The sequence below is a fragment of the Anser brachyrhynchus genome, assembly GCF_964034855.1.
Source record: "Anser brachyrhynchus genome assembly, chromosome: 3".
Taxonomy (NCBI): Eukaryota; Metazoa; Chordata; class Aves; order Anseriformes; family Anatidae; genus Anser; species Anser brachyrhynchus.
Genome location: NC_137696.1, coordinates 122536240 through 122551452, shown reverse-complemented (window position 1 = coordinate 122551452; position 15213 = coordinate 122536240). Strand labels below are relative to the sequence as shown.

Here is a 15213-nt window from a genome sequence, read left to right as displayed (position 1 = left end):
CCTGAGGAGGTCGGCAATTGGACTCGATGATAGGTCCCTTCCAAATGAACTTCTATTCTATTCTATTCTATTCTATTCTATTCTATTCTATTCTATTCTATTCTATTCTATTCTATTCTATTCTATTCTATTCTATTCTATTCTATTCTATTCTATTCTATTCTATTCTATTCTATTCTATTCTATTCTATTCTATTCTATTCTATTCTATTCTATTCTATTCTATTCTATTCTATTCTATTCTATTCTATTCTATTCTATTCTATTCTATTCTATTCTAATTTCCATTCCATTCCATTCCATTCCATTTTATCCTATCCTATTCTACCAAATACAAGTTCATGTCATGACACAATTTCTCCGTGTCCTTAACTTAAGGATCCAGAGCCTTAAGGTCCATTTGACCACAGGGGGCTGCAGAAACACAGACCAGGGAGGCTTTCTGGAAAAGATATCCTATTACTTTTTACTTAAGCTAGTTTTTACATTGCTACTATTTATTTATTTATTTTTATTAACTGTGAAGCAGCATCGTCAGAAAGTCTCTGTCCGGGATCTTAAAATATTTTTTTAAATCTCTTTTCTTGAAGCAACCATTTCCAATGGCTGTATTGCCATTTATCACTTTGACATTTGGAAATTTTTGGAACATTCAAGCTAAATTTGAATGGGCAGTTCAATCTGGATAAAGAAAAGTTAATAATAAGGGAATATGACAGTGGAGAGGAAGCTGGATTCCTTAGGCCATCTGACACCTGAAATGCTGCAGTAAATTGTGTTGCTTTTTATTACCAGAGACGATATTGTGCTTTTGTTTTGTTTTGTTTTTTTCCTGTTTTTGTCTTTTCTATTTTTTTTTATCATCACTGTAATACATTGAATTACATTTTTAACTCTGTCTCTTGCAACATTCCTTTGTTTTGGGGAAATGTAAACTGCTTGTTTCTTTTTGCTTTGTTCATGGGAATTGAAAGATCTTATTCTCATTTACACTAAAGATTTACAATGTAGCTGCAACAGATTGACAGATTATCTGCAGAATAACTTGTATAGTAACGGTAAGTAGATTGTGTGTCTGAGCCCTGCAGTTCTTATAAATTCCTTTTGTGGTATAAAGAGATCTCATTACCTCAACTTTAAAGCTCCAGGAAACTGTCAAAAGGTGTAAAGAGCTTTATAGTCTGTCAACACTGCAAACCAACTCTGCGTTCATAACCTGAGTTAATTAATTTATGGTAAATAAGAGTGAAGGAGAGATGTAGCAGGATTCTGGCCCTGTGTACTCAGAGGAGAAGGGTTCAAAGCTTGCAGTCCCATGCAATGCATCTAGAAGAGACATCAAACATAAAATGTTTGAAACAGTTAAAAAGCTTTTGGGAGAAAGACCAATGGTCCTGTGGCAGGCTTAGGGATGGAACCAGTCCTTATTTAAAGTCATTTCAAGAGTCTGTTTTCTACCAACACTGCAGTGCGTAATCCAGACTCTCCAGCTCTGCCTGATTCTGGTTTTGCCTCACACTGGTTGCTGTCAGGATTGGATAGGAGGTTCCCTGGGTATCTTATGCTAGGTGACAGCACCTGCTCCAAAAAATCTTGTTTTCTGGGCAGGAGCATATATTTTCCAAAGAATCACCAGGCAGAGCGAGCTGGGGTTTCAAATGCCTTCTGGTTGCTGCTGGAGTAAAGAACGTGAGCATGTTGTCTGTGGATGCAGATTGCAAGAGAATAAATCAGATGGAGAAGAGCGACTGTGCTGAGTATACTCCTGGGAAGGACTGATGCATGTTGAAGCAGGATGTTCTGGAAAGGAAAAAAACAAAAAGCTGAAAGATTATGGCCAATAACTGTGAAAATCTGGAGGAAGCAGCAGCACTCCAGGACAATCTTATGGAAGAAGCCGAGCTGTAGAACAAGAAGACCTGAAGACGTTCTCTAAACGTGTTACCGGTTCATTGATATATTAGTGAAGATGTGTGAGAAAACGGTGATCACAATCTTTAGGAGAAGTGGGCACACATAGTATTCAAATACTGACCCCAAGACAGGCTGTGGGTTGGGCAGAGAGTTGAAGGCAAAGAGTAAAGGCAAAGGTGGAAGCTGAAGAACTCACAGGGAGAAAGATGTGTTAAACATAGTTAATTTAGCTCTTATGGGCATGACAAATTCATCAAGCCAGTTAAATACCTCACTCACCTTGACCATTCAGAAGTTGTGTGCATTTAAGCCCTACACTTAAGTGTCCCTTAAACCCTACACTGACTGTAGACAGACTTTCTTGTAACCCTGGAGATAAGTATGCTCGGACATGCCTTGCTGTGTTTGTGAAGATTTGATGGGATTTCGAGACATTTCTGTACAGCCCAAATTCTCATCTCTGGTTGAAGCTCTTAGGAGTAAGAAAAATCAGTTAGTGATGTCATATGGCATCCTACATGGATTTATAAAATGTTTTTTTTGGGGACTGTAAGAAATTAAATTGATAGCATTTTTCTTTTCCTGTACTCGACATAGAAAAGACAGCGTCATTGTACACAACAGAATTACCTTGTTCTTAATAAAGATACTGAGCCTACACATGACTGCATGTCCACATCACGCTTCTGACAGGAAGCGTAAACCAGAGTCCTGGAGCCACGATGTTCTTTATGCTACAAATTGTGATTAACTTTGACTTTGACATTTGTTTTCAAGTCATCTCATTTTTGGGTTGCCATTTGATAACTTGGTTTTGCTCAGTATTTAAGTGTGTTTCTGTCAAGTCACTCGGTAAAATGTTCACTTCCTACTTTGCCTGCAATAGCATTTTGATTCTAAAGGGTCTGTCCTGTCCCTTTAGCATGAAGGCTCTCCTGCTTTAGATCTCAAGATGTGTTTTTTTTTCCAATCTGAGCTCAGTTAATTATTAAAAATGAGTTCAATAATTAAGGAGTTATACAGATTCATCTATTTTTCAGCACTTTTGAGTGTTTCTGCTTTCAGTGCTTTTGGGGGGGAAGAAATTACTTAAATATGCCACGACTGTTGGTCTTTTAAACCTTCCGCTCTGAAACAAGTCATTTATTCACCTGTTGCACAACCCAGTTCCAGTCACTGAAGGTCATTTTCTTTACCTTTAGGTTTTTTCTTGAAATCAAGTTTATTTTCAAAGGGAGACAAGACGGAAGGTTCTGGGCCTCCAAAGGGTGGGCCTGCAGACCGAATTCAGTAAAAGGGTTTTTCATGCTGGGGACCCTCTTTTAGCTATTCGTGATCTTTGTAGAGAGAGTCCATTGGTTCTTTGAAGGAGAAAAGCTGGTGAAGACCTCTGGGAATCGAGGGTTGACTCCAGGCTGGAGGTCATGCCCTCCTGAGATGTTCACCATCACATTTTGCCTGTCCTTGTAGAAGCTGGATGCAGAACCACCTTCGACCAGTGGTGAACCCTACCCAGTCAGCCCCCCTCTGGTAGGTGAACAGGAGCCTGGCAACTTCTTCAAGAAGCAGGAGCAATTTGATTTGGCTGTCTGCTGTGACTGGTGACTGCTGTGTGCTTTCCAGATCCTTGTGGATTTAGGCAGCTATAGAAAGTTTGGGGAACCACATGTAAAGGGGAAGATCCTGCTCCCACCAGAGATGAATTAGAAGATCTGAATGAAACAGAACAAGATGCTGGCTGACCTGCGGAGTTTCTTTAGTCACTGTTTGGACTTAACCAGATTTCTAAATCCCCTGATGCATTTGAAGACTGTATATTGGTACTTTCTGAGACCCAGAATGGGACCTGTGTCAGACTTATGTCTTTCTGGAACAGCAGCTAGAGGCTAATCAGACACCCAAAATGGCTTTTTTTATTATTATATTTTTTTCCTAATAAAATGTACTAAAAGCATTGAAAATTGGAAGTAAGAAATCTTACACATAAAGAAAAAAATATCTCACCCCAGCTAAATAGCTGGGAAAAAGGTAAAACTGTGGAATGGGAGACAGAAAGGGAGGCTGAGAGCTCAATAAGAAATTAAAAAAGGAGGGGATGGGAGAGGTTTTAGTACCTTTAATACTCTTCTTTTAGAATAAGAATACTTGGAAATATTTTCCATAAAAATTTTTGTTTCTGAACCTGGAAGTGGAAAAAAGCCTGAACCAGGCCTGTTCCAGTAGAGCTTATTTTGAATGCGAAACGGTGATTTGCACCTCTTAATGGTAAGAGTTGTTGCCCAGCAGTGTTTTTGTAATGATTGCTGTACTATGTATGTGACAGATGCACACAATGGGAGGCAGTTGTGTGCCTGGACACAGATGCACACAAACACACACACTAACACATGCACATGAATTGGTACTACGAGCAAAATGTCCAGCGCTGGAGAAAAACTCTATGCTGCTCAACATGCAGATGGCTGCTGTCAGTCGTTCGTTTTTATGGGAGTCCTAAAAATTCATGAGGTTCACTCAATGAAAGAAGGTAAATGAATAATGATGATGAGACTGCTGCTAGTAAAAGAATGCACGTAGGCAGATATCAAGAGGATTTTTTTGAGTCAGCTGTGGTTGTTGGAGAGGGAGACGTACAAGGTGCCGCTCTTTGTGCAGAGGGGACGAAATGCTACCTTTTGGTTCTTAGCAAGTTGCATTCCCTTTGTACTGGCATAAAGTTGCAGAGTGCTGATGGAAAGGGGTTCCTCCAACAGCGTGCAGCTCTCCTTGAATTAATGACTGCTCTGCTGCCCTCTCTTGCTTCTCCTCAAGGAATCATTAGGACTTTCTGAGAAGGATGTGGTGTCCACCTCTGTGTTCTCCCTGATATTCCTTTCTGTCTCAGATGATGATTGCATACAAACATGAGTTTATTCTTAAAAATGTACTAAATACTTGACATTTCAGTATGGTTGATTGGTAGGCCTCTTCTAAGGAAAGTCTTCATTTAATACATGAACAGTGCTTACCATCCCAGGATGTTCAATGGAGGGAAGATGAGATGAAGCTGTCAGTACTTTCCTCAAGACAACCAGAAAGGGTCATCAAGAAGGCACCTTTGAAAGTGATAAAACAGTTTCCCTGGGGGTAAGCTGGGTATTGACCAGATAGTGACCAGTGGCAGATAGAGCAGCTGTTGTGCTAAAATAGTTTTTTTTTTTTTTCTCATTACTCATCTTATTTGAGTTCACACTGTCTCACTACTTTACATGTCCTCTCTCACTACTTCAAGTGTCCTATCTCTTCCCTTTGCACCAATATCCTCCCACTCTTTGTATCACATCAACTCTGAACTGGTAGGAGATGAGCACCTGAAAAGGGTGATTCATTCCTGCTACTTCTGACACCCACACTGGGGTGGGCTGAATGGATTTCTGGAGTAGTAGTCTGTGTCTCTGTGTGCTCCCATAAATGTCCCCTGTGTTGATTCCTCTCTTCTTGGTGCAAACACTGACCCAGCTGAAATGCAGCAAATGATTCTGCTGCTTGCAACATTGCCTATAGCCTTGCCTACACAATAAGTAATTCTGGCCCAAATTTTCATATGGCCCAAAAATTCTGGCCCAAAAATCAGAATCTGCATCTTAAACACTTGGAATGCTTCAGGGGATGCACCACCCTTCTCTACACAAGGAAACCCAGATGTACAGACAGGGAAGGACTACGACTGCGGTGTATTATATGTCCTACTGGACTGTAGCTTCTGTTTTAGTTTAATTTGAAGGAAATCCATTCCGTGCATTCCAGAACAATTCTATGATATGAACTGAAGCACGTTAGGTAAGGATGTCTAGAAGATTTGCTTAGCTCTAAGTGGAGAAATTTCAATTCTGCTTTAAGAAAAGTAGAAGTTAATCAACCAGAGCTATCTCAGCTGGGTTTAGATGTGCATCATCTCATCTACACACAGAGCAGGTGTTCAAAAACGCTTCAGGATGACAGAGTATCAAGACTTGATTCTTTCTTCTCTCATTCTGCTGTGAATTCATGGACTTAGGGGTGCTACTCCTTATCTCCACCTTCATTAAGGAAAGAAGAATTGGGACGCTAGAGTATAAGCAACCGGAAAGTGAAACAGGAAACAGAGAGAGAAGCTTGCTTAAAATAATTTGAAAATGATTTATTGGACGCAACCTCTACCCTCAGTGATTTCTGGTGTTATTACTTTTCTATAGTACAACCAAGGAGGACAGTAACTTGCTGTGGGCTAAAGGTAAATTATGATCTATTGCAAAGGAGGGAGGGAAAAATATACTAAAAGAAGGTGTGTGAGGCACATGCAGCCTCCCCTGATGGTGTTCAGTGTGTTGGATCTTTCTGGAACAACCTGTTTCAAAGCCTGTTAGGTAAAAGGAGATGTCAAGAGTTAAAGCAAGCTTCATGAAGCAAAGAAGGGAGAGTGAAATGTCAGGAAGTTTGCTGGGGCTGGGGCTTGTTGCACACAGCCTTTGTAGTATGTCCAACAAGCAGGAGGGTATTTGGGAATCTGCAGTTGTAACCTTGCTAATGCCTTGCAGTGGTGGCTGATGTAGGGGGATCTTCTTTACCCTGCTGTCATCCCAACTCATGTATTCACACTGGTTGCTTTGTATTTAAAAGGACATGAAGTCCAACAGTTTTTGTGCTAGGTATTATCATTCCCTTCCTTGGAACCTCCAGATTTTGTTCTTCCTTACCCAGCTGCAACTGAGGCAGACTCCCTGAGAAACACCACCCATGGAGGAGGCTTTTTCCATGCAAGTCTTTGGGTTTTCAGCTCTGGAAGCAGGCTGAGGTACACTTCTAGGCATCTGCAGAATCCTGTTTCCACCATCACATAATCTCATGCTGACCCTATCACATGTCCAGTATCTACCATGCAAATCAAGTGGTAAAAAAGGACAATCAACATTTTTTTTTGTTTCATTTTTGTTTTGTTTTGTTTTGTTTTCCAGCTGTTTGAAAACAGTCTAGTTGCATGCTAGACCTTTTAGTCTTGTGTTTGATTTTGCATCTCATTGTTTTCATTGCATGACCTGGTAAGCCAGTTAAGCCAAGATCTCAAAAAATGAGCCCTTGGTTTGGAGACAGTGTGAAAAGGACCTTGTGTTACTAGCTGAGCAATCTTCAGTAAGTCTTGAAAGTTCTTAAAAGTGATGATATTTGTCTTTCCTTATGTCATTGAAAAGCTACTAATAGAAGCATATATTTTTTTCTGAATGCAAGTTTCTTATAGGCCTAGATTCATTGCGTCTCATTTTGGATATTTGATTGGGGAATATGATAATTCAAAGTACTTTTTGTACTCAGAGAAGAATGATGATCCCTGCAGAGAGTGCTTTTCTCTGTTGGTAATAGAGGGTGCTTAAGGAGAAGGTGTTTCTCACACAGGTAAGTCAGTCTCGGGGAATGAAACCAAACCTCAGCTCCCACTACGTTTTGAGCAAACTCCTTTGTAGAATATTTTTCATCTCTTTGGGAGCAATAAAAACAAAAGATACGAAATGAAGATGTTCTTTGTTAAGTGCAACTTTTCTGATCCAAACAGATGTGCACAAATCACCTTTTGTAGCATCAATCCCTTCTCTCCTACACATTATCAAAGAGAAATGAATGGCTATGAGATGATCCAAGTGAGGCAGTGTTTTCTAATCATGCAACCGCTCTTTTCTGCTCTTTTTTTGGTGTCAGTTGACTTTTTCTTTTTAACTTTTTTTTTTTTTTTCCTCCAGGCTGGATGCCCAAAGTAGCTTTCACACAGTTGAAATCATCAGCTCTTGCTAACGACACACGATTAGTACTCCAGGAACATGTTGACTGGCAACCTGGTGATGAAATCATTGTAGGAAGGACGGGCCTTGGAGATTTACAGCAGAAAGAAGAAATGGCCATTATTGAGTCTGTAAACAACACTGTGATCTACCTTAGATCACCCCTCAGGTATCCTTTCCAGGGCCCAGGGGATTTCTATAGCAGAGAGTGAAATCAGGAGAAAATTTGGTCTAGGTAGGTGAGGATTTGCAGTTTCCTGTGGGATATAATAGCTATATAAATCCTTTTAACAAAGGTGGTCAGAGATATTTCGGTTTCTCTCTCCCCCTAAAGCTAGTGGGCGTTCAATCCTGAATGCCTCTGACTGTGTTTAAATCCTGTATTATAACCATGAACTCAGAAACCTTTGAAGCAGAAAACACTGATGGCCAGTCCAGGCCTTAGCATGGGGTTGATTAATAATTTTCCTGTAAAGTTATTTTCCTGAGTAAGTGCATTTTTTTTCACAAAAAGTGTCTGATTCTCTTAAAAAATAATTAAAAAAAAAAAAACAAAAAAACTTCCCTTCTTTACTGAATTGTTTAAGTTAATTAACAAAACATTCAAAGTGAATGACTTCAGTATGGAAATACTGCTTTGTGTTTCCACTGAACGTTAGCTTGGCTGTTTGCGCTCTCTTTGTTTTCTGTGCATGGAGACTTTAGCCAAACTATACTTCTTACATCATAACCAGTGCTGAAGCATCTTCTCTGCTTGGGAGGCAGCCTAACTCTGATACTCATGAAGGTCAATAGTAGAATTTTCAGCTAAAAATATGTGGGGCTTGATGAAGAAAATACTTGTGTTTGTCACCACAGTATGTTTTGGGAAGACGAAGGAAATTCAAATACTGAAATATTTTGGTGTAAGCATACATAATCTAAGGAGAATTTATGAGCATGATAGACAAGGTGAAAATAACATCAGCAAAGGAAAAATATATCTAGCCCATATACGTAGATGCATTAGATAAGCCACTGTCAGTTGTGAGAAGATGACTGATACCAGCTCTGAATTTGGATGGTTGGGTTCATACTTTAACTTAGGGTAAACGTCATTCCTGCTCTCCGTCAGCTGCAGGTGCTTTTGTGCCTTCTTTATGTCTTTCCCTAGGTACTCCCACAACGTTGGAGAGGAAAGGGTGAATGGGCAGAGCCTGCCTGTGACTGCTGTGGTGGCACTGATTAGCAGAAGGGTTGTTATTCAAGGGAATGTCACCGGGGAGAGGAGGTCCCACCTCAGAGAGTGTGCAAAAGCAGGTGTTGCAAGAGGTGAGGAGGTCCTTTGTAACAGAAGCATACCGGGGAGTAAAATTGCTTTGTTAAAACCACATTGTGGTATCACTGTGCATTAGAAATATTTCTTAACAGGGTAACTTTGAGACTTACCAGTGCCAGGAAAGCAATTTTATCTTTCCAAACATTATTTGACATTGAAGTATGAAGTCTTGGGAGTTGAAGCGCATTTCATTGTAATATCTCAGATGTAATATTTTCACATTGTTGTTTCAAGCCATCTTGGGAAAGACCCCTTAGTTTTGCCTGAGCCTAAGGGTGTAGAAAAGAAAGTATCTTCTGAAAACATATTTCAGTGTACATAATATATTAAATTTTTAATTGTGTTTACTATTTAGTCACTTTAAGAAGAAGGAAAAACAAAGCAGCCTGATGCTTGTTGTACTTATTGGTATAAAATATTAAGACGTTGTTTAGTGCTTAGGGATACCAAAAACCAAAACCAGGTAATGGTTTCTTGTAGCATTTAGTAGCAGTGGTGAAACAATTGGTATCTTAATTCTCCTTTGGTTTTACCTTTGTGAAACACAATGAAGTTTGATGAATGGCTTCCTGATTTACACCAGCAGGTGAGGAAATGGAGTCAGACACAGCGATTATAATTTAAGGAGAGTTAGGTTATCTGGCAACCCAGGTGTAAGTCTTCCTTTAAAAACAAAATGCCTTGGGCATTCAGACTGTGACACAAGACTTCATTTGATATCCAGCAGCCAACTGCTTATATTACTCATGGATTTATGGTCCATTTTGTGTGGAACTCATAAATATAGTCTCTGAAATGTGCTAACTGTTTGAGCTGTTTGAGGTTTTTATTTGCATTAATGTATAGGAGGATTTCTCAGAGGAGTCACCAGAAGATGAGAAGGCAGTGATTTAAAATTCTTTTTTTTTTTGGTGGTTAATTTACTTTCTTTAAAAGAAAAACGAGTATTACTGACTGTAAGCAGACCCGAATTATATATTCAAGTCTGAATCCCCTTCCCTTGTACCAAAATATCCTAAACACAGACCTATGAAAGGACACAATTGATGAATGTCGATTCATTCCCCAGCCCTATGGTTTCCTCTCCTTGTCTTCAGACTGTGGGAAGTAATGTTTCTTCACCCATCTACGGGGACAGTCAGGAGAGAGAGAGTTTTAAAGAAATTTCAAAATGTTCTCATCTCAGCTTAGTTCAGTATAGCCGTGCCCAATCCTCTTTTCAAGAACCTCACCCAAGGTAAATCAATGTCAAATACATCATTCCTGTGCATAGGCCTATTTAAAATTGAACACAAGGAACTTTCCAAAGCATATAACTGCCACAGCTTCCTGCTGGTTTTAATAGAAAAAATTAAATCTAAAAAGTCCACACTCAGTGAAGAAATTGTGAAAGTACTCCAGAGGAGTATCAAACGTGCTTGTCTTTGGGCACGTGTTTAAGGTTGCTGCTGGAGACAGGAATTCACTGAGTGGGTGTGGTGGGTCTCATGATGTGGCTTGAAGGCACGTCCCATGGTCACTGTGAGATGTAATGCTGATAGCTCCTACTGGTTTGTATTCCAGGTGGCTCCAGCTGTCTGTACAAGCGAAGTGAGAGGCAGCTGGGGTCCCGGGACCTGGGGGCCATCGTCATTGTGGAGGCCTTCCAGGGAGAGGCGAGTCAGCTGCGGGTTGAGGGTGTCCAATTCCGCCACATGGGCCAAACGTTTGGGGAGCACCACAGCGCCCTGACAGTTGTTGGCGATGCATGGATGGCAGGTGAGACAGCTGCTCTGGAGTCGGGCCCAAATGAGCTCACATTATCCACCTTTTCCTGCCCAAAGATGGATCTGCACAGGATGACCCAAAACCAGACCCTATGTCTGAGAGCATTGTCGAAACGCTTCTTGAACTCTGGCAGCTCGATGCTGTGACCACTGCCCTGGGGAGCCTGTCCCAGTGCCCGACCACCCCTGGGTGCAGAACCTTTCCCTCACACCCAGCCTGACCCTCCCCTGTCCCAGCTCCATGCCGTTCCCTCGGGTCCTGTCGCTGTCCCCAGAGAGCAGAGCTCAGCGCCTGCCCCTCCGCTCCCCTCGTGAGGGAGCTGCAGGCCGCCATGAGGCCTCCCCTCCATCTCCTTTTCTCTAGTTGGTGTGCCACTTCTAGCTCTGGAATTGAAAGCCCTAATATACCATAATGGAGCCCAGAGCTGTCTCATGGATATTCGGTAACATAAGACAAAATGTAATTATATGACCTGAAAGTTAAGGAACATACTTAGTTGTTTTGACTGGTAAGCACCAAATTCATCCCAGTGAAAGCAGCAATGAGGTCTCTGAAGATTGGTGGTGATGGGAGCAAGTTAAGTCAGCTCAAAGGTTTTAAGGGTTCTAGATTGGACTTTCCCTTTCAGTTAACCTGCAACTTTGTCTTCCCTATGCCAGATTCATTACCTTGTGAGGATCTAGGCTTCCTGGTGGCCAAAGGCAGCCCTGGAGATGATCCTGGAGTACAGTGGGCAGGTCACCATGCCTGGCTAGACAAGATGTACAAGATACCTGATCTGTACTCATTGCCCTTCTGAGATGTTCCTCCTTTCCTTCAGGCCCAGCTCAGTCAATTCAGTCACCCAATTTCTTGAGCTCATAACATAGCTCACTCATAGGATACTGCTGTATCCTTTCACTTGGATTTCCTCCTCCCTCATAATAATGGATGCCTCAAATAACCCATTTCTACACTCAGGGCCTCTCTTACCTTCTGTGGCCATCTCAACAATGCCTGCCTGTTGGCAAAGACCTGCAAAGATGAGCAAGGGTGGGCAGCTGCAACTGGTCAGTCTTTTGGCAGCGAAAAGAATTAACTGCACAGCATCAAAGGATGAGGAGCTAATATAAATTTCTCCCAACCTTCAATCTGCAATGTGCTTTTTGCTCACAGCACTCTTTTCTTTCCAGACTCTTACATACGTGGCTGCTCTGTTTTGGACTCCTTTGGGCAAGGACTCCGTCTGGCCGGGATCTCAAACTTTACTGTGGACAGTAATGTCTTCTATAACATTTCAGGCCATGGGCTTCTACTGGGTAAGTGAAGCAGGAAAATATCTATCCTACATGTAACAGCAACATGTGCTGATGATCATTTGCATGAAAATGTCTTTGGAGAAAAGGATCCTTAACTGCACCCTGATGACTTTAATGACATCTTCCACATTTTCTGGTATAAGTGAATCTGGAATAAAGCTCTCAGTATTCCTCATGCAACTCCTAGCAGTTATTTCTGTTTGGCCATACATATACTCTCTGTTTCTTCAGGTCAGTCTCCACTTGGATCTTTTTTTTTTTTTTCTTTTTTTTTTCCCCCTGCAGTGTACAAGTGGAAGAAAATTTGTTTTTAGGGAATTGATTTATCTCTCTGTAGAAGAGCACCATTATGCAATATTTAAGACCCCAGTTCAGTGAGGCATTTAAGAGCATACTTACCTTTAACTTCAGTCATTTGACATTGAAGATAATGGAGTGAAAGCATATGTTAAAAGTTAAGTAGAGGATTTAGCTCTTAAATAAATTGGAGCTTGGAGCAACAAAACTGTTAAACAACAAAATATTTCTCCTAACTAACCATCAGGAGACTGACTTGCAGCATCTTCTGCTGGGATCTCATGTTGCCTGAATACCTAAAGATAAAGCTTGATTTTTGTTTCCATTAGAGATAGGATAAAAAAATGACCAATTTTAAGATAAACAGAGATAAAAAAAAGAGCCTTCAGTTCCCCTCACACAGAGAGTCCCTATGCTAGGTTCTGTATATAAACATAATAGGATGTGATAGATTACGATTTAAACAGAGGAGACCAATAAAAGAAGAGCGACTGTACACATCTTGCAGATGAAGAGAGCTGGCCCAGAGAGATGTGATGACTTGCCAAAGGTGAGACACAGAGTCCCTGTGGCTGTGGGGAAGCAGAACAAGATCTCCATCCTGTTGGGACACCTTGGCTCACTTGTGCTAGGACATGCTTCTGGCTTAAAGGAGTCTGGGCTGAGCTGAACATTTCCTTTGAAGTTTCAGCCTGAATACACCTTACCCCAAGATGTCTTTAATGGCTTCACTGTCAGCAGCTCCAGAGGGTCTGATGGATGAATTTATATATCATTTTGTTGCCTGTGAAGGAATATTTATTATATCTGGCAGTTTGCAGCTCCAGAATCCCTCAGTGATTTCATCTAAAACCCGTATTTTCAGGGGTTTTGCAAGACAGTCATAAAAAGTCGCTCTGGGCTTAGAATTAATTGACATACCAGGTCTCAGCTTGGAAGCCAAGACCTTTTTTGCTACCTCACAAACCTATATGGCTGTCATAAGGACTGCTTTAGGACCCTGCTTATGCTCTGGTAGTGGCATTATTTGTAGTAAATATATCCTGGAAAGGAAATATTTCCTAAATGGATACTATTCCAAAAATGGAGAAAGGCTCAAAAGACTGGGAGGAAGGCTAAAAGTAATTACTCTCCTCTCCAAAACACGAGCTCATATGTTTTGCTGTGGTTTACATTTAGGGAAGTAATGACTGGGGAAGGGATCTGTATCTGGGATAGTACCTGAGCAGGTATAGTCGAAGATAATTTCTGTTTGATAAAACGAATCTAAATAGATTTTATTTGTTCCTGGTGTAGGCCAAACAGAGATGATTCAATTTGTATTCTGCTTTCACACCAACAGAGCAGGGGAACGTATGTTGCTGTGTCATTATTTGGAGTTGACCTGTGCATAGGTCTGTCCACTGTTTGTCAGTGGGTGGCACATTTCTTCATGGTGTAGTGTAAAAGGATATAGATACATATTTTTCTCCCTAATTCAGTACTGTTCTGGAGCATCCCTTGACTCTGAGTTGTGTGATCAATTGAGTGATTAATTTTCCTTTCTCTCCTCATGTTTCACATTTAGGGATGGGGAACCTCCACTTTTGTGCAGCGTTGTGACAGTTTTAGATTTTTTCTTATAAATAAGTGGGGCAGTGTATGGAGACACAGAAGATACAATTTTGCTTATGTACCCATAGGTGGAATCACTTAGAAACTCTCTTTTTTTTTTCTTTTTTTTTTCTTTTTTTCCCTCCCAGATGTAAAATGTACTTTATAATAGTCCCTTTATTCATTTCTCCATAATCCTGGGGCAAAGTATGTCTGCAGTTATATTCACATATAACACTTCATACAGGGTTTTCTGCATATTGAATTGTGGAATTGTGGTCTCTGTTGCCCTTTGCAGAATATGTATTGTAATATTTTTTGCCTGACTGTATTTGTTTGATTAGAGTGTAGGCTCTTTGTGGCTGAAACTATTTTTTATCCTATTTACAATGTTGGTCTAATCTTTGTCAGATCGTTGATACAAATCGTTGATACAGTTCACACCAATGTTGACAGTTGGACTAGATGATCTTTGAAGATCCCTTCCAACTGAACAATTCTCTTCTATCTTGGTTGCGGCCTTCTGACCTTTCTGAAGCACACAGCCTTCCCCTTCCCATGCTATACATTGCTGTGATCAGCCATGGCAGTCTTTGACCATGTCACAGCCTTCTCTGTTAAACACAGATTTCTAAGTGCTTTTCAGACAGTGACCTACCCAAGGACAGTCACACAAATCTAATTCCCAGGTGCACCATGCCAGCAAAGCAGGCACTGAAAAACCCAGAAAGTTCTGTGATGTGCACAATAGAATGTGCCCAGCTATGTTTATATTTTTCCCTATTTCTTTATTTCTTTATTATTAATATTAATTAATTATTTGTTTGTTTATTTTTAAGGAGAAGGACTGGAAAAGGGGAACAGAATCAGAAACAACCTAGTGATTGGCCTTTCTGGAACAGAGGGTTTATCCAACATTGAGACTCTGTCACCAGCAGGGATCTATGTCAGGGCTCCTGCCAACCACATTGAGGTAAGAAGTTCAGGTATAAAACATAACATTTCTTTTCTATTCAAAGACATCAGAAAGATAACGAGCTTCATTTACCTGGGAGATGACATACACAACATTTGCTTCTTGGCTGAGCTGTCAGACACTGTGCTTGTGATGGGATAAAAAAAAATGTGCACATTACAAAATAGATAATATTCATTGGCAAATTTATAGTTACTGAAAATTGTGCTGCACTTGAATGCAGTACAATATTGCAGTGATATTCTTCTTCCTGGGATACTT

General features: G+C 40.6%; 1 protein-coding gene across 2 annotated transcripts in view; it reads left to right on the top strand.

Moving 5' to 3' along the window:
* PKHD1 (PKHD1 ciliary IPT domain containing fibrocystin/polyductin) overlaps nucleotides 1-15213 on the top strand; it is a 261123-nt gene that overhangs the window by 107551 nt on the left and 138359 nt on the right. For both annotated transcript variants that reach the window (XM_080584577.1, XM_080584576.1), the window contains 5 exons: nucleotides 7665-7872; nucleotides 8857-9014; nucleotides 10585-10779; nucleotides 11961-12086; nucleotides 14816-14949. In XM_080584577.1, coding sequence (XP_080440703.1) covers nucleotides 7665-7872; nucleotides 8857-9014; nucleotides 10585-10779; nucleotides 11961-12086; nucleotides 14816-14949 — 821 coding nt within the window. The remainder of the gene's footprint in view (nucleotides 1-7664; nucleotides 7873-8856; nucleotides 9015-10584; nucleotides 10780-11960; nucleotides 12087-14815; nucleotides 14950-15213) is intronic.